The sequence below is a fragment of the Perognathus longimembris genome, chromosome 15 (assembly GCF_023159225.1).
Source record: "Perognathus longimembris pacificus isolate PPM17 chromosome 15, ASM2315922v1, whole genome shotgun sequence".
NCBI lineage: Eukaryota > Metazoa > Chordata > Mammalia > Rodentia > Heteromyidae > Perognathus > Perognathus longimembris.
In genome coordinates this window covers 12,768,156-12,787,263 of record NC_063175.1, presented here as the reverse complement: position 1 = coordinate 12,787,263, position 19,108 = coordinate 12,768,156, and the positions used below count along the sequence as shown (strand labels likewise).

Below are 19,108 nucleotides of genomic sequence, written 5' to 3'. Positions count from 1 at the left end.
ACCCCTCCCTTCTTCCAGGCTCTACAAGGAGCAGAGTGAGGGGCAGGGGGACTGGGGCCTGCGGGAGCGGGATGCGGTGCTGGAACGGGAGTTCCAGCGGGTCACCATCTCGGGGGAGGAGAAGTGTGGGGTGAGTACGGTGCTGGCGCTGGAGTGGGACCGCCACGGGCGCCCCTCTTCCTGATCCCTGAGGAAGCGGGGAGTCGGGCCGGGAGCCGCCAGGGAGGCCAGGCCAGAGCGAATGGAGCATTCCTGCGGGAGACGGAGTCTGGGGAAGGCCGCCGCGGGGCAGCAGGGAGCCCGAGTCCGGAGTCCGATGCCGCGTCCCCTTCCCCAGGTGCCATTCACGGACCTGCTGGACGCCGCCAAGAGCGTGGTGCGGGCGCTGTTCATCCGGGAGAAGTACACCGCCCTGTCCCTCCAGAGCTTCTGCCCCACCACACGCCGCTACCTGCAGCAGCTGGCCGAGAAGCCCCTGGAGATGCGGGCCTACGAGCAGGGCCCTGACACCCCTGTGTCTGCCGGTGGGACCCCCATCCCTGCCACACCTCAGCCCAGCGCCCTGGTCCCCTGGGCGCTTGGACTTGGGACCTGGATATTGCCCTCCCGCCTGCCTTCCTCCTGCTTGGCCCCGCTCCAGCTCCCCGGAGCCTGGGGGTGGGGGGTAGAGCAGGACTTGCCCCGTCCCTCGCCTTCTGTGGACCTGTGGGGGTGACCGCCATCTTTCTACCCTTGCAGATGCCCCGGTCCACCCCCCTGCGCTGGAACAGCACCCGTATGAGCACTGCGAGCCCAGTACCATGCCCGGGGACCTGGGCTTGGGCCTGCGCATGGTGCGGGGCGTGGTGCATGTCTACGCCCGCCGAGAGCCCGACGAGCAGTAAGAGGGGTGCGGCCCTGGCTGGGGAGGGGCCGGGGGCCCGGCTCTCGTCCTGACCCAAGCTCCCTGCACACCAGCTGTTCTGAGGTGGAGCTGCCCTACCCCGACCTGCAGGAATTTGTGGCTGACGTCAACGTGCTGATGGCCCTGATCATCAACGGTCCCATGTGAGTCCTGCCCGCCCTGCCCTGCCCGCCCGCCTGCCCGCCCTGCCCTGCCCAGACCCCCGTCATCTGCTCTCGGCTGACCCCCGGGACACCTGGCCTCTTGGGGACCCCCGCCCGCGTCCTCCTGCCTTCTCTTTGGCTCCGCTCCTTGGGCCCCCCAGTGCCTGAGTTCTACCTCGCTTTCCTACTTGCTTCTGCCCAGCAAGTCATTTTGCTACCGCCGGCTGCAGTACCTGAGCTCCAAGTTCCAGATGCACGTGCTGCTCAACGAGATGAAGGAGCTGGCGGCTCAGAAGAAGGTGCCCCACCGCGACTTCTACAACATCCGGAAGGTGGGCCTCCTCCCCCGCTGCCCCCCCCATCCTCCCGCCCTGCTCCTCCCCCTGCTGCTGCCCGGTCCCTGGTGGGCCTGGCAGCCCTGTTGTGTGCGCGGCAGGTGGACACGCATATCCACGCCTCGTCCTGCATGAACCAGAAGCACCTGCTGCGCTTCATCAAGCGGGCCATGAAGCGGCACCTGGAGGAGATCGTGCACGTGGAGCAGGGCCGAGAGCAGACGCTGCGCGAGGTCTTCGAGAGCATGAACCTCACCGCCTACGACCTGAGCGTGGACACGCTGGATGTGCACGCGGTCCGTGTCCGCGGCCGGGCCGGGGTGGGGGTGGGGCGTGCGGGGCTGGCCGTCAGGGGTGACCCAAGCCCACCCATCTTCCCCAGGACAGAAACACCTTCCACCGCTTCGACAAGTTCAATGCCAAGTACAACCCCATCGGGGAGTCTGTCCTCCGAGAGATCTTCATCAAGACAGACAACAGGGTTTCCGGAAAGTACTTCGCTCACATCATCAAGGTGCAGAGGCCGAGAGCCCGAGGATGAGGGGGCGGTCGTGGGCGAGCGCGGGTCCCGGGTGGAGCCTCTTGGGGACAGTTGCCCCCTCCCTGTCTAGGAGGTCATGTCGGATCTGGAGGAGAGCAAATACCAGAACGCGGAGCTGCGGCTCTCCATCTACGGGCGCTCGAGGGACGAGTGGGACAAGCTGGCACGCTGGGCCGTCACGCACCGGGTCCACTCCCCCAATGTGCGCTGGCTCGTGCAGGTGCCCCGCCTCTTGTGAGTACCCCTCCCGGGCCGCGTGCGTGCGGTGCATTCCCCGGGCCGTCCTGCCCTCATGGCCCTGCTTTAAGAAATTATCGCGGTACAGGCGACGTGCAGAAGGGCGCATGTGTCAAGTGAAGAATGCGCTTCATTTTGGACGATGTCACCCCTTTCCCCCCTCTCCTGGCCTTTCCCTCCCGTTCCCACCGGCAGCTTGTGCAGTTCATTCTCGGCCTCATGTCCTGTGAAATCCACCCTCCCGAGGCTTCAGTGGAGGACACCCCCCCCAAAACTGCACTACACCTTTGCCAACATTGGTTCATCCTTTGTCTCTCCATTTCTGTGCCCTCTCCTACTGTCCCAAGACATACAAGACCAAAAGAAAACAAAACATCAACAAAGAAAACTATTTTCATTCCCAGGAGTTCATTTTGATAAATGTTATTTTGTATGGGCAGATGCACATAGACATCTCACTGTGTGTGTGTACCTAATGTCTCGTATAATTTATCACGTCCTGGTATGTTTTAGATCTAGCTTCCACGTAGGAGAGAAAACATGTCTGTTTGAGCTTGGCTTACATCACTTAACATGATTTGTTTTAGGTCCATCCGTTTCCCTGCAAGTGATATAATATTCTTTCTAATCCAGCTGCACCCCTTGAGGGTTAAGGGGGGACTTTGCAGGCTCGTCCACAGTCCAGCCCGCCCTCACGAGCCCAGTTTCCCAATGCCTGTGCTCTCTGGCCTGCGCTGACCCTCCCCGGGCTCCTGCCGGCCTCCCCTCTGCTAGCTTGCTTACTGTCTCACCGGCAGTGACGTGTACCGTACCAAGGGCCAGCTGGCCAACTTCCAGGAGATGCTGGAGAACATCTTCCTTCCCCTGTTTGAGGCCACCATCCACCCCGCCAGCCATCCGGAGCTACACCTCTTCCTGGAGCACGTGAGCACTGCGTGGTTGGTGAGGGTGGGCCACCGGGAGCACGCCCCGGTCCCAGCTCTGGGCTGAGCGCTGCTTCCTGTGCCAGGTGGATGGGTTTGACAGTGTGGATGATGAGTCCAAGCCCGAGAACCATGTCTTCAACCTGGACAGCCCCCTCCCTGAGGCCTGGGTGGAGGAGGACAACCCACCTTATGCCTACTACCTGTACTACACCTTTGCCAACATGGCCACCCTGAACCACCTGCGCAGGTACCGCACCTCCCGGGGCTGAGCCTCTGCTCGCCGCGGGTCTCACTCAGCAGACCTTGGTTTGGGCACTCTGGACCGGGGACACCGGGGACCTGTCTGTGGCCTTTATGCCCAGGCTGATTAGACTCTGGCTGCTCTTTTTTTTGGCCGGTCCTGGGCCTTGGACTCAGGGCCTGAGCACTGTCCCTGGCTTCTTTTTGCTCAAGGCTAGCACTCTGCCACTTGAGCCACAGCGCCCCTTCTGGCCGTTTTCCATATATGTGGTGCTGGGGAATCGAACCCAGGGCCTCATGTATACGCAAGCTCTCTTGCCACTAGGCCATATCCCCAGCCCCTCTGTCTGCTCTTGGGCCTCCTCCCTAATGCTTCTTAGCCAAGATTCTGCCCTTGCCTTGGAATCCTGAATCAGTAGAGTCGCTGTGTGAGGGCATGCTGGGTTTAGCGCTTTGGAGCTGAACCTGTTTCATGCCCTCCTCCCTACCCCCCCACCGCCCCCCCCACCCCCAGGCAGAGAGGTTTCCACACATTTGTGCTGAGGCCACACTGCGGGGAGGCCGGGCCCATCCACCACCTGGTGTCAGCCTTCATGCTGGCCGAGAACATCTCCCACGGACTGCTTCTGCGCAAGGTCAGCCCCTGCGCCCGTCTCCTCTTCCAGCCCAGCGGGCCCCTTCCACATCTGATCTGCTCCTCACCCAGCCCCCAACATATAAGTGGTATTCTGCACCCCAGCCTCTACTCTGGGACCCCATTCTCACAGTGGGTCGAGCCTGGGTTTCTACTCCCCAGCGGTGGCTGCATCACCCAGATTGTCCAGCCTCAAATCCGCCTGACCGCTCTTCCCTCTCACCTGCCCAGGCCCCCGTGCTGCAGTACCTGTATTACCTGGCCCAGATCGGCATTGCCATGTCCCCACTCAGCAACAACAGCCTCTTCCTCAGCTACCACCGGAACCCGCTGCCCGAGTACCTGTCCCGTGGTCTCATGGTCTCGCTGTCCACGGATGACCCTTTGCAGTTCCACTTCACCAAGGTCAGAGCCCCAGCAGGCATGGGGCCGCGTCCTCTGGCCCCGGGGTCTCTCTGGGCTGGCACTGCCCTCTGCTGGCGGAGCACAGTACACTGTGTGGCCGGGCCCACGGGGAAGGGGCACCAGGCCGGGGGACCAGCTTCAGCAAGTGTGGCCTGTGCAGGAGCCGCTGATGGAGGAGTACAGCATCGCCACCCAGGTGTGGAAGCTCAGCTCCTGTGACATGTGTGAACTGGCCCGCAACAGCGTGCTCATGAGCGGCTTTTCCCACAAGGTACTGTGCTCGCCCAGCCCCTCGAGGCGGGCTCCCCCTCTTGTGCGCGGAGGGCCCTGGCCGCCTCTGTGGGTGACTGGGAGCCGGCTGCAGCCCTGCTCCTCACCCCCGTCTCTCGTAGGTCAAGAGCCACTGGCTAGGACCCAACTACACCAAGGAGGGCCCCGAGGGCAACGACATCCGCCGCACCAACGTGCCCGACATCCGCGTGGGCTACCGCCACGAGACTCTGTGCCAGGAGCTGGCGCTCATCACGCAGGCCGTCCAGAGCGAGATGCTCGAGACCATCCCGGAGGAGTCGGGCCTCGTCACCAGCCCGGGGCCTCCGTGAGCCCGTGCGGTGCTGGCCCCCCTTCCGCATTGCCCACACCTTGTTCTCGGGCCCCTCCCACCCTCCTGGGGCTTCTGCATGTCTCCGTTGCTCTTGTCTTTGTTGCTGTCTCGCATGTCTCCTGACCATGTCCTGTCCCTGGGCCACCTCGGTGAAAACAATGTCCAGGAATGTGCTTCGCCCCTGCCTGGGCCCGGGTGGTGCCCGCCAGCCAGGGTGTAAGGGCGGGGCCCGACTGGTGGCTCTGCCCGGCATCCTCAGCAGCCGGGCTGTCCTGTGCCCGTGGCTGTCTTCGGTGTCCACGGGGGCTGCCCTTCAGCCTCGGGAGCCCTGCCTGGTCAGAGCTGAGGCGTCAGTCCCCCAGCTTGTAGATGTGCCTGAGGGGTAGGTTAGGGTCTGTGCCTCTCCGCTGGGGCCCCAGCCGCTCTGCACTGGGTGGACTTGGGCTTGAACTTGCCCAAGCCTCCAGATGCCAGGCGAGGGGGTGGGCTCGGACCCGGGAGGCACCGGCCCGCCACCTGCCTGTGCCGCCCCTGCCCAGCAGCCTTCTCCATGCCTCCCTGGCCCGTGCCCTGTGGCGTCCGCGCCTCTGGGAGGGGCAGTTTCCCTGTGCCGTCTGGGCTGCTGCAGCTGGAGGGGGCCGGATTTTCTGGGGGTGGTCTCCCCTTTGGGGTCCCCAGATCTCCGACCAGACCCCAGTCCCAGCTGGCTCCCTGTGTTGTGTTCTCCACTGAGGCCTTTGCTGTGAAAAGCAGTGTTTGATATGACCCCCCTTTCCTAGCGCATGAGGAATAAAGACTATTTAAGTAATGAGGCCAGCGGGGTCTCTGTGGGGAAGGAGAGCTGTGTGTGGGGTGGAAGGGGCGGGGGGGCCAGAGCCCTTCTGGATGGATGGAGCCTGCGTGTGCGTGTGTGTGCGCGTGAGCGAGGAAGTAGGACCTTGCTGATGGACTTCAGGTGAGTCTCAAACGTTCTTCCCGCCTCAGCCTTGTGGACACTGGAAACACAGGCGTGTGCTGCCTGGCCCAGCAAGGGACAGAGCTGCTGTGTATCTGTGGCTGTGTGTGTGCGTGTGCGCGTGCATAGACACGCATGCGTGCATACCTGTAGGAAAGAGGAGACAACCACCCACCCCCTGCTCCGGGGAGGACGCCGCCTCAGGCCCAGGCGAGGTCCCTGGGCTGCTCTGGTGGGGAGATGGGGGCCATCAGGTGGGGCTTTTTCTACTTTTCCCAGCAGGACAGAAGCTAATGGAACTGTTTCCTACAGAACCGGTTTCTGATGCTCTTGACAGCTCTGAGCCGGGGCGTGTCACAGACCCGAAGGCTCTTAGGAGGTAGGGGATCGCAAGGGTCTCGAACAAATGCTAGTGTTCACCTTAAGCTGTCTGGCGTCGCCTGCAGGACCGGCAGAGCATCTTGCTGCTAAGGGTGCCGGAGTTGATTGTCACTGTACAAAAGGAAAGGTGTGGCTCAGGGACTACAACACCCAGCTATAGAACACGAGGCCCTGAGTTCCGCCCCTGGTACCGCAAAGGGTGAGGGGCGTGTTCCAGCCACACACAGGTCCCAGGAGGCGACAGAAGCGGTGGCCCGGGCCCGCAGGGATAGGGGTAGGGGATGCTGTAGCATGGAGAGCCTGTGTAAGTGGGGGCTTGTCTGGTGAGCCTAGGAGGCAGGAGGCCTTGCTCGCCCCAGCCTCACCCCTGTCGGTTACACATTGACCTGGCCCAGAGCAGAGAGCAGAGCTCTCCATCCTTCACCCGCTGGAGGGGACAGGCCGGGCTTATTGGCTGGGGCCCTTTGGGCTGCAGGCAGCGTGTTGCCAATACCAGAACAGAATGGAGCTGAGGGGGAGCCGAGGGCCACAGGACGGGCTGATTGCTTGCTGAGGAAAGAGAGGTGAGCTTGGCCAGTGGTAGAATCTAGATGTGGTTGGCATCCATCACGCTCCTCGTCCCCACCTGGGGCCTGGTCTGACCTCCGGCAATGCTTTCTGAGGAGGATGGAAGTTGGCTTTTCAAGGAGGTGAAGACATGTAATGGTGGGGGTTGGGGATATGGCCTAGTGGCAAGAGAGCTTGCCTCGTATACATGAGGCCCTGGGTTCGATTCCTCAGCACCACATATACAGAAAATGGCCAGAAGTGGCGCTGTGGCTCAAGTGGCAGAGTGCTAGCCTTGAGCAAAAGTAAGCCAGGGACAGTGCTCAGGCCCTGAGTTCACGGCCTAGGACTGGCCAAAAAAAAAAGAAGACATGTAATGGTACAAAGCCACTCCTTGGACAAGCAAGCAGGCTGGTTGAGATCTTCCCGAGGGCAAGAACTGCTTGTCCGTGCCAGCCCTCGAGACGGCTAGCAGTGGGAATTCTATGTTTACACACGGAGTCAATCCGTCATTGAATCAAATCTTTTGTTCATTTTCTTGTCCTCTGGTTTCCTGTTTGTTCCGAGGTCTCACCCTAAGAATATTACTAATTTAGAGTTTCTTAGCAACCTCTCCACAATGTTTGTGGTCTCCAGTTTTCTCAGAAGTTTCTTTCAAATGTTTACCAAGAGAAAATAATCTTAAATCCAGATCTAAAAAGAAAATAAGTCTTACTAAAAACATGGGGAAAATACAGAAAAATTAGGAAGAAAAAGCCCACTAAATCTTCAGTTTGACTAAACACAGGTTACCTGCATACTTAAGATTTATGTATATATTGTGATACATTTTATATATTTATATCTTCTTGCCAGTTCTTTTTCCAAGAAATTAAAAAAAAAAAAACTAGTATTTTTTGGCAGGGTTTGCTATGTACCCCAGGCTGTCCTGGAACTTTCTGAACTGCCTCTTCTTGCCAAGTGCTAGGATTACTGATATGACCCACCATGCTAGATATTCAAACAGCTTATTTTGAGTTTAGGTTGTATACGTATTAATTTTGCATTTAAGAACCTTTACAATTTTATAAGAATCTTTTAACCATATATTCCTTATGAAACACTCTGCAACTTGATTGAAATACTTTATAAATATAAATTTCACTACATTGCCTTGCTCCATGGTGAGCCTCCCGTGATTTACCATCATCGATCTCTGTTAAGAATAACTCTAGAGGGCTGGGAACGTGGCTTAGTGCTAGAGTGCTTGCCTAGCATGGACAAAGCCCTGGGTTTGATTCCTCTGTACCACATAAACAGAAAAAGCCAGAAGTGGCCCTGTGGCTCAGGTGATAGAGTGCTAGCCTTGAGCAAAAAGAAGCCAGGGACAGTGCTCAGGCCCTAAATTCAAGCCCCAGGACTGGAATAATGAGGAAGGAAGAGGAGGAGGCTCACGCCCTATAATCCTAGCTTCTCAGGAGGCTGAGATCTGAGGATTGTGGTTTGAAGCCAGCCTAGGCAGAAAAGTCTTTGATGAGACTCTTATCTCCCATTAACCAACCCCAAACCAGAAGTAGAGCTGTGACTCAAAGTAGAAGAGAACTAATCTTGAGCACAAAAGCTAAGGGACAGTGCCCAAGCTCTGAGTTCAAGCCCCATAACTGACTAAAAAAAAAAAGCTATAGAACCAAGTATCTGGCTCATAAAATATCTAGAGGCTGAGATCTAAGGATCCAAGTTCAAATCCATCCTGGGCAGGAAAATCCATAACACTCATATATCCAATTAACCACTAAAAAGCCAGAAGTGGAGCTGTGGCTCAAGTGTTACAGCATTAAATTTGAGCTGAAGAGCTAAGAGACAGCTCCCAGGCTCTGAATTTGAAGTCCCAGCACACACACACACATACACACACACACTATTAACAAAAATTATGCAGTAGGAGTGATGGCTTATACCTGTAATACGTGGGCAATCTAGAGGATCACAGTTCAAGGCCAGTCCAGGCAAAACAATTCAAGAACCCCTTTCATGAACCTATTTCTCTACCAATAGCTGAAGCTCCAGGAAAGGTGTAATCAGATTAGAGTCTAGGTCCAGGTGGGTCCAAACATAAATGAGAGAATCTACTGGAAAAACAAGTAAAGCAAAAGGGCTCTAGGTGGTTCAGTGCCTGCCCAGTAAGCGCAGGCCATGAGGTAATCCTCCAAAAACAACAACAAAAATGCTGTGACTAAGTACGCACTTGCTGGAGTCGGAGCACGTGGACTTGGGCTTGGGCTCCACCCCTTTCTGTGTGCAGCTGGGTGACTTCCTGCTTTCAGCCGCATCCATTGCGTGAGGATGACAGCGGCTTAACGCCTTGCTGTTGGCTCAGTCACGGCACAGTGCTCAGTAAGCACTAGCTGTTGTCTTTGTAGAATGCTGGAGAGAGACTTTCCTCTTAGTCCAGATGCCCATGAGGAAAATTACCAGGTCCCAGACGTTGCATCCTTTCCCAAAGAACTACATCAGCCAGGTGTTTGTGCTTCATGCGTCTAATCCTAGCCAGGCAGGAGGCTGAGATCTGATTGTGGTTGGAACACAGTCTGGACAGGCAAGTCTGTGAGACTCATCTCCAATTCATCAGCAAAAAGCCAGAAGTGATGTCTCATGCCTGGATTCCTAGCTACTTGGGAGGCTGAGATCTGAGGATTTCATTTCAAAGCCAGCGCAGGCAAGAAAGTCCGTGGGACTCTTCTCTCCAATTAACTAAAAAAAATAAAGCCAGAAGTGGAGCTGGGCTCAAGGGGTACAGTGCCTGCCTTGACCGGAGAAAGTTAAGGGACAATACTTAGGCACTGAATTCAAGCACCATTACAGACAGACAGACAGACAGACACACACACACACACACACACACACACACACACACGAGAGAGAGAGAGAGAGAGAGAGAGAGAGAGAGAGAGAGAGAGAGAGAGAAATGAATGAAAGCCTTTCCCTACCCCTCCCTCCACCCCTCGCTGGAGTCCCATGGTGCTGAAAGGTGTGTGACACACCTCAACTCCCGCGCTGGCCCTTGGGGACTCTATGTCAGGTGTGGTGATCTGCCTTGAAAGCTCCCAGTCAGAGACCAGTAAAGCAGCAGAGCCTGCCTGCCTTCCACCCTGGAGCTGGTGCTGAGTGCTGCCGCTCCCTGGGCGCCGTTCCTGTGTGTCACAAAGCCTGGCCACCCTGACTGCCCCGGCAGCCCAGCAAGCCTTCTGCCTGGTCCTGGCTCCCCTTTGGGCGCCCCCTCCTGGGGGAGTCAGGGCATGCAGGTGATTAGGACCCAGACTCCACAGGAACGTGAACTCCACAGTCCTGCTTCCGATGACTTTTCTCAAAGGAAATTCAAATCAATGAACATGAAGTCACACGTGGGTGTTTGACTTTGTGTTTGAAAGGAGAGAATAGTTCCCCCACGGCTTCCTGGCTGGTGTGCTCGTTGTGGCTGGACCTCGAAGGGCGGCATACGTGTCTGGAGTTGGGACGCCCCAAGTGCCCTGGCTTTGAGCACAACCTCCCCTCTGCGCAGAGTAGAGCCAACTCCCCAAGACCCGGGAGATGCGCGGCTGCTAAGGATGAGAAAAGCAAAAGCAAAACCGACAAATCTTTAATGGAATGCCTTCAGAAAATAACACGTCAACCTCAAGATTGGTTCCGTGTAATGTCGTTACAAATGCCACCGTACTTGAAAACAAATTGTGCTTGGATTTTTGGCAAAAGCTCTGGAAAATGCAGGATGATGGAAGAGAAATCATGGCCGATAGTAAATTAAGTGAGTTACTCATAGTAAAGTAATTCCAAAAGCAAATTTATTTATAAAACCTTTTTAAGGGCTGGGAATATGGCCTAGTGGCAAGAGTGCTTGCCTCGCATACATGAGGCCCTGGGTTCGATTCCTCAGCACCACATATATAGAAAAAGCTGGAAGTGGCACTGTGGCTCAAGTGGCAGAGCCTTGAGCAAAAAGAAGCCAGGGCACAGGGAAATGGTCAGAACTTGAGCAAATAATGTTGAGCGAGACAAGCCTAGAACATAGAAAACAAAGGGGCATGATCTCCCTGATATATGACTGTTAAGAAAGGGAGACGGAGAGACAGTAGAGACCAGGTTTGTGAAACCAAAAACTGCTTGTCAAATGGTATTTCCCACAGGATTGGGGCAGTGACCCAACAGTATGTAATTAAAACCAAACAACTACTCAACATATAAAGGTCAAAACTTGACCTGTCAGTGGAATACAATAGCTCAAAAGCTATGTATGTACATTCATATAAGACTACTGTCGACATATTGTCTAGTATCGACATTACATTTAAAGCCCTAGGCGAATTTTCTTGGGCTTGGCCACATGGCTACTGTATATGTTCTTGATACATTGTATATTGTATATATGTCTACCTGACCTAAAGAAGGGAAAGAAAAACAGGGCTTAAGATATCAAAAGAAATGTACACACTGCCCTACTATGTAACTGTACCCTTTTTGCACAACACCTTGTCAAAAAAATTTGTGTTCAATTAATAAAAAAAAAAAAAAAAAGAAGCCAGGGACAGTGCTCAGGCCCCTAAGTCCAAGCCCAGGACTGGCCAAACAAAACAAAACAAAACAAAACAAAACTCACAAAACTTTCTAGCCAGACGCCAGTGGCTCATGTCTCTAATCCTAGCAATTCAGAAGGCTGAGATCTGAGGATCTTGGTTTGAAGCCAGGTAGAGCAGGAAAGTCTGTGAGATTCTTATCCTCAATTAACTGTTCCCCCACCCCCCCAAAAAAAAGAAAACCGGAAGTAGAGCCGAGTCTCATGTGGTAGAGCTTTAGCACTGAGCAAAAAAGTTGAAGGACAGAGTCCAGGTATGAGTTCAAGCCCTAGAACCGGCAAAAAACTAACAACAACAACAACACAAACCTTTAACATTTCCAGGGAAGAGTTACATTGGATGAGGAACACTGCTGTGTGCTTTTTGTTACAATAAAACTCTGTTTATAAACACAGAAGACAGGCTGTGGGTAGCAGATCCTGTATTTAAAATGCATCCACCCTTCACAGTGATGTAAAAGAACTTCGTTTCATTGTCTTTAAATTCCAAAAGACTTCTTTATGCAATTTGCAACTTTATACTCAGTAGTGGTATATTTGGCCAGATGCTTCTTGTTATTGCAAAGAGGCCCAAGCGCATAGAGTAAACTTCCTGAGCCCTGATAAACTTGCTTTGTGGTGTTCTCTCTGCCTCACCTAGCTGCCTCTGTGACCAGACACATGGATTTAGGCAAGTTATGTAGGCTCAAGTGGTGGAATTTTCTAGAAAGGAGACAGATTTTTGCACTTAGAGAATGTAACTCACCTGTGAGAGGATTTCACTTATGAACTAAGCTTCTCTGTCTTCATGCTTTTAAAAATTAAATAGTTGTGGGCTGGGAGTATGGCCTAGCAGCAAGAGTGTTTACCTCCTATACATGAAACACTGGGTTCGATTCCCCAGCACCACATATATAGAAAACGGCCAGAAGTGGCACTGTGGCTCAAGTGGCAGAGTGCTAGCCTTGAGCAAAAAGAAGCCATGAACAGGGCTCAGGCCCTGAGTTCAAGCCCCATGACTGGCAAGAAAAAAAAATTAAATAGTTGTTATTGTAAAGGCAATGTACAGAGGAGTTAGCATTTCATAAGTCAAGTAAGGAGTACATTTCTTTTTGGACAATGTCACCCCTTTCTCCACTCTCTTGCTGTGTATGTTTAATGTTTGTTAGTGGCGAGAATGGGGCCTGTAAGAATTAGATGCAGCATCCAGGAATTGGTGGCTCAGACTTGCAATCCTAGCGACCCCAACCCCATCCCCAACTCTAATCCCTAAGCCCCAACCCTAACTCTTAACCCCAACTCAAATCCCAACCCTAACTCCAGCCCCAACCCCAACCCCAGTGCCAGTCCTGACAGGAAAGTTTATGAGACCTTATCTTCAATTAACCATTAAAAAAAAAAAAGCACAAGTAGAGATATGGCTCAAAAAGCTCAGAGGCAGTGCCTTGAGTTCAAGCCTTAGCACTGACACACACACACACACACACACACACACACACACGAAAAGAAAAATCTGGGCTCTGATGGCTCTTGCCTGTAATCCTAGCTATGGAGGAAGGTGAGATCTGAGGTTCGTGATTTGAAGCCAGTCCAGGCAGGAAAGCCACCAGTGCCTGGCTCTGGATGCAGTGCACACACAGACACAGACACAGGCACACACACACACACACATACACGTACGTGCTGTGGTTTGAAGTCATGGCCTAGACACTGTCCTTGAGCTTTTTTTTTTTTTTTTGGCCAGTCCTGGGGCTTGGACTCAGGGCCTGAGCACTGTCCCTGGCTTCTTCCCGCTCAAGGCCAGCACTCTGCCACCTGAGCCACAGCGCCACTTCTGGCCGTTTTCTGTATATGTGGTGCTGGGGAATTGAACCTAGGGCCTCATGTATATGAGGCAGGCACTCTTGCCACTAGGCCATATCCCCAGCCCCTGTCCTTGAGCTTTTGTGCTCAAGGCTATTGCTCTACCACTTGAGCCAAGCTCCACTTCTGGCTTTTTGGTGGTTAATTGGGGATGAGTGTGTCTGGACTAGCTTTGAACTGCAGCCCTCAGGTCTCAGCTTCCCGAGTAGCAGGATGACAGGCACGAGCCCTGGGTGCCAGGCTTGTACACCTTCTCATAAAAAGACAACGCAGAGGTTTGAGAAGGTCAAGCAACAAATTCCCAGTGACTTGACCCCAGAACTGTCTGGCTGCAAAGCCTTTGTTCTTTCTTCTCTACCATGCTATTTGAGATTTGCTGTGTGTGTGTGTGCGTGCGTGCACACGCGTGTGTGGTGTGCTCTGGTGAGGCTGAAGGTGGAACATCAGAGGTAGTGCCCAGTCCCTGAGTTCAAGTCCCAGTACTAGCCCAAACAAGCAAACGAAAACAACCCTCCCCCTCCCACAAACAAAATGTCCCTCTCCCGCCGCCCCTCAGGCTGACCCTTCCCTGAGCAAGCCCGCATGCTACCCAAGCACATCTGCTGCGGACCAGGAGCTCACACCGTGAACAACCTGGTGTGTGGCTGTTTGCTTCCTTTCCACCACATCCTGTGCCTGTGCTCCGGTACCCTTGCTGGGCTGCTTGAGCCTCTGTGTCTTGCACAGATCCCAAGCTGTGGCTCACACCCATGCCACCTTTGTGTGCGTTCTCTGGGCAGACCTTGCTCTCAGAGCTCAAGGTATCTTTGGGTGCAGATCTTCAAGTCAGCTTCCTTCTAGGTGGTGGTCGCTGCGGTGTGTCAGGTCCTCTGTGAACTGCCGAGAGCAGGATTTTCCTTTCCACTTACTTTGTAACCCTGTGCAGTTCCAAACGTGCCCACGGGGTGGCAGTACAGTGAATGTCGTGAGAACAGCTGGATGCTGGATGGGCTACCCTACCCTTTTCTGGGCATCCGTGCCCACTCATGCAATGGCACCCACTCTAGACTCCACTTCTCTGCTATTGTTTCATCACTGCACTATCTTCTTACCACATTCTTCCTTCAGATATGTGGGCCTGGTGTGAATGAGCCGTGTGTGTGTGTGTGTGTGTGTGTGTGTGTGTGTGTGTTTGAACTCTTGTTTAGCTTTGTTTGCTCTAGGCTGGTGTTTTACCAACTGAGCCACACCTCCACTTCCACTGTGTGTGTGTGTGTGTGCACACGTGTGTGCGCTGGCCCTGGGCACTGTCTCGGAAGTTCTTTCTCTTTTGTTCCAACCCTTGCGCCGCAGCACTACTTCTGGCTTCTTTGGTAGTTTGTGGGGGATGAGAGTCTCATAAACTCTCCCTCCCAGACTGGCTTGGAACTAGGATCCTCAGACCCCAGCCTCCCGAGTAGCTAGGACTTCAGGCCCGAGCTGCCTGTGCACAGTGCCCGCAGAGCCCTATCTCCTCTGATGTCAGCAGATCTGAGGTGGGTCCCAAGCACCTCCTGGTTTCTAGATGATTCCTGCAGGTTTTCCCTTCATCCTTTCTTCTGGATTGTCCTGCACCCCTCAGAGCTTTGAGAAGGCCTGGTTTTCACCCACATGGACGGTCATATTCCAGGCGTGGTGGAGACGAGGCTGCAGGCTGGGTAGAGGCCCACATGCTTTGTCAGCTCGGCCAGGAAGCCATGAGGCCCTGGGCACCTGGGCAGTGTCCAAGTAGGTGGCTTTGACTAGCTCTGCGAGGACAGGGAGGACATTTTGGGACTGTGAGGGCCGCGTCTCCTCCTTGTCCTCTGGGGAAGGGTCAGTGAATCACAGGAGCAGGGGACAGCACTGCCTTTGGCCTTCAGACCAGTATTCCACCGGGATGGGGCCTGGATAGTCTCCTTGCTTCTCTTGGAGGCAGGGGCTGAGTTTGTGGAAACCAAACAGGGCCTGGAACATTCTTAGGGACTGATAAACTTGTTGTAGAAGGAAACACTGGGACCTCAAACATGTAGAAACTAGCCCCGGGACTGAGCCAGACTCTCCACATCCTCCTAAGAACCGTGGGGCCTGACCTTTGTGTTGGTGTAGTGAAGATGATCACTTCTTTGGTGTTGGTGTTGTGTTTTTTTTGCCAGTCCTGGGTTTTGGACTCAGGGCCTGAGCACTGTCCCTGGCTTCTTTTTGCTCAAGGCTAGCACTCTGCCACTTGAGCCACAGCGCCACTTCTGGCCGTTTTCTATATATGTGGTGCTGGGGAATCGAACCCAGTGTTTCATGTATAGGAGGTAAGCACTCTTGCCACTAGGCCATATCCCCAGCCCGGTGTTGTTGTTGTTTTGGTGCCATCCTGGGCTTGAACTCGGCCTGGGCACTGTCCATGAGCATTTTGCTCAAGGCTGGTGCTCTACCACTTGAGCCACAGCTCCATTTTTGACTTTTTGGTGGTTCATTGGAGATAAGAGTCCCACAGACTTTCTTTCCTGGGCTGCTTTTGAAATAGAATCCTGATTTCTCACTCTCCTGAGCCATTAGGGTGACAGGTGTGAGTCACCGGTCCCGGCTCAGATCACTTATTTACTTGTCCGTCTCCTGGGTAAACTGCATCATGGGGTATGCAGTCCTCCTGACTCAGTGATTTGGAGCAGTCACCTTGCTGTGTGGGGATTCTTTCCTCAAAATCCCAGTCAGCCTCATCTCTGATAGTCTGGGCAGTCTCTGTGGGGACGGCCACTCCCTGCCTTTGGTGCCAGCCCAGCAGTGAGGTCCACAAAACAAAACATACTTTACAAGGAAGGCCACTCCAGGATCATTGGAAAAGCACTTTGTGAATAAATCTGCTTTTAGATAGAAATACAAAACACCTTCTGATAGCCCTGGAAGGCAAAGGTTTCTTAGGCAGGACAGAGGAAGGAAGGGGGAAAATGATGTCTTATTAAGATAAATCCTATTCATGAGAAGCTGCAGGATGGGATTCGATTTTTAAAAAATGAGGTGAGTTGAAATCTGGACTGTTGGCTCACACCTGTAATTCTAGCTACTCAGGAAGCTGAGACCAGAGGAGTATGGTTCAAAGCCAGCCTGAGCAGGAAAGTTGATGAGATTCTTTTTTTTTGGCCAGTCCTGGAGCTTGGACTCAGGGCCTGAGCACTGTCCCTGGCTTCTTCCCGCTCAAGGCTAGCACTCTGCCACTTGAGCCACAGCGCCACTTCTGGCCGTTTTCTGTATATGTGGTGCTGGGGAATCGAACCTAGGGCCTCGTGTATCCGAGGCAGGCACTCTTGCCATTAGGCTATATCCCCAGCCCCGATGAGATTCTTATCACCAATGAACCACCAAAAAAGTTGGAACTGGAGCTGTGGGTCAAGTGGTAGAGTGCCAGCCTTTAGCAAAAAAAGCTCACGGACAGCACCCAGGTACTGAGTTCAAGCCCCCAAACTGGTAATAAACAAACAAACAAGTAAGTGGGATTGTATCCAGAGTAGACAAAAAATCCTCCTACATGTCAATAAGAAAAAGAACATTTTACATTAGTTCTGAAAATAGAAAATAAGCAGAGGGTTTTGTCAGAATAAAGTGTCCAAAAAATCAATAGATGTGGGACAAAGGCTCACGCGCATTGACGGTCAGGGAAACGCCAGTTATGACTTCAAGGAAGTGCTAGTCAGGCCGTCAAACAGCTATAACCCTCGCCAGTCAGGAAGCTGGGCCGCAGGTGGTAGAGCACTAGCCTCCAGTAGAAGATAAAAGAAGCTCAGGGGCAGCACCCAGGCCTTATTCAGTAGGTCAAGCCCCAGGACCAGCACACACAGACAAGCCTAAAGGAGAAAGGTTTTGCTGGTGGGGATGTGGAAAAGAATTCTCAGGTAATAAGGGGAGTAGAGGCAATGGAACACAGGCATCTAATGATCTGGGATCCCACAGGGACAGTACGATCCACCTAGCTCAGGAAATACCACACAGCACACAGGTGTGGGAGGGACAGTCACAGGCATCTGCTCAAGCTCTGGACCTGAAGCAACAGTAGCTACAGGGCTGTTACCCACGGCAGTGTGAGCACAAGTCCACCAAAGGAGGCTGAGTGGAAAAAGCCAGACAAAAGAGAATACATACGGTAGTAATTCCACTTAAGGAAAGCTCAAATCAAACAAAACTAATCTGTGCTATTAAAAGCCAGAATAGTGATCAAGGCAGGAAATCTTAAGCTTGGAATCCTAGCTACTTGGGCGGCAGAGACTGGGTGACTGCAGTTCAAGGCCAGCCCGGGCATTAAAATTCAGGAGGACCCCCCCTCCCCCATCTCAATCTCACTAAATAGCTGAACTTGGTGATGCTTGCTTGTTGTCCTTGTAACACAGGGAACTACAGATAGGAAGAATAAAGTCCAGGTCAGCCTGGGCATCTTAAAAATTTGGGGCTGGGAATATGGCCTAGTGGTAGAGTGCTTGCCTCGTATGCATGAAGCCTTGGGTTCAATTCCTCACATATTATAGAAAAAGCCGGAAGTGGAGCTGTGGCTCAAGTGGTAGAGTGCTAGCCTTGAGCAAAAAGAAGCCAGGGACAGTGCTCAGGCCCTGAGTTCAAGCCCCAGGACTGGCAAAATAAGTAAGTAAGTAAGTAGGTATTTAAGTAAGTAAGTAAATAACCCACACAACCAGGTGCTGGTGGTTCATTCCTGTAATCCTAGCTACTCAGGAGGCTGAGATCTGAGTGAGGATTGCAGTTCAAAGCCAGCCTGGGAAAAAAAGTCTATGAGACTCCAATTACGAGAAGTATGGTGCTGTGGCTCAAGTGGTAGAGTGCTAGCCTTGAGCAAAAACAAAGAGCTCAGGCCCTAAGTCCAAGCCCCAGGATTAGTGAATGCATGCACACACACAGACACACACACATACACACACAGCATCCAGCAGAGTAGTTCAAGCGTGTGGCCCTGAGTTCAAGTCCTAGCACTGCCAGAAAAAATATTTGAGTGGTTGTCACTCTTAGGGGGTCACACAGACTCTTGGGATTTTAGAGTTGTTGAATGTTCTGTTTTATCCAGTTGCTGGTTATCCAAAAATGTTCATTTTCTGAAAACACACCAAGTTGTGCATTATAATTTGTGTACTTTTTCTGAATGCATTTTACTTTTTATTTATTTTCAGTGTACTGGGGTTGGAACCCAGGACCTTAAGCAGGCTGGGCAAGTTCTCTCCCATGGAGCCGTAGCCACAGGTACATTGTTTTATTTATCTTTATTTTTTTTTTTGGCCAGTCCTGGGGCTTGGACTCAGGGCCTGAGCACTGTCCCTGGCTTCTTCCCGCTCAAGGCTAGCACTCTGCCACTTGAGCCACAGCGCCACTTCTGGCCGTTTTCTGTATATGTGGTGCTGGGGAATCGAACCTAGGGCCTCATGTATACGAGGCAAGCTCTCTTGCCACTAGGCTATATCCCCAGCCCCAGGTACATTGTTTTATAATCCAGCAACAAGTTAAAAAGTAAAGCAAGTGGGCTGGGAATGTGGCCTAGTGGTAGAGTGCTTGCCTAGCATACATGAAGCCTTGGGTTCGATTCCTCAGCACCACATATATAGAAAAGGCCAAAATTAGAGCTGTGGCTCAAGTGGTAGAGTGCTAGCCTTGAGCAAAAAGAAGCCAGGGGGGCTGGGGATATGGCCTAGTGGCAAGAGTGCCTGCCTCATATACATGAGGCCCTGGGTTCGATTCCCCAGCACCACATATACAGAAAATGGCCAGAAGTGGCGCTGTGGCTCAAGTGGCAGAGTGCTAGCCTTGAGCAAAAAAGAAGCCAGGG

General features: G+C 53.2%; 1 protein-coding gene across 5 annotated transcripts in view; it reads left to right on the top strand.

Annotated features, from left to right (window-relative positions):
• Positions 1-5,781, top strand: part of Ampd2 (adenosine monophosphate deaminase 2) — a 34,396-nt gene extending 28,615 nt beyond the window's left edge. For all 5 annotated transcript variants that reach the window (XM_048363089.1, XM_048363090.1, XM_048363086.1 and 2 more), the window contains 14 exons: positions 19-130; positions 338-524; positions 739-880; positions 958-1,047; positions 1,250-1,379; positions 1,484-1,678; positions 1,765-1,896; positions 1,994-2,157; positions 2,958-3,084; positions 3,170-3,333; positions 3,841-3,961; positions 4,192-4,365; positions 4,526-4,636; positions 4,758-5,781. In XM_048363089.1, coding sequence (XP_048219046.1) covers positions 19-130; positions 338-524; positions 739-880; positions 958-1,047; positions 1,250-1,379; positions 1,484-1,678; positions 1,765-1,896; positions 1,994-2,157; positions 2,958-3,084; positions 3,170-3,333; positions 3,841-3,961; positions 4,192-4,365; positions 4,526-4,636; positions 4,758-4,967 — 2,059 coding nt within the window. In that variant the 3' untranslated portion in view covers positions 4,968-5,781. The remainder of the gene's footprint in view (positions 1-18; positions 131-337; positions 525-738; positions 881-957; positions 1,048-1,249; positions 1,380-1,483; positions 1,679-1,764; positions 1,897-1,993; positions 2,158-2,957; positions 3,085-3,169; positions 3,334-3,840; positions 3,962-4,191; positions 4,366-4,525; positions 4,637-4,757) is intronic.
• The last annotated feature ends 13,327 nt before the right edge of the window (positions 5,782-19,108 follow it).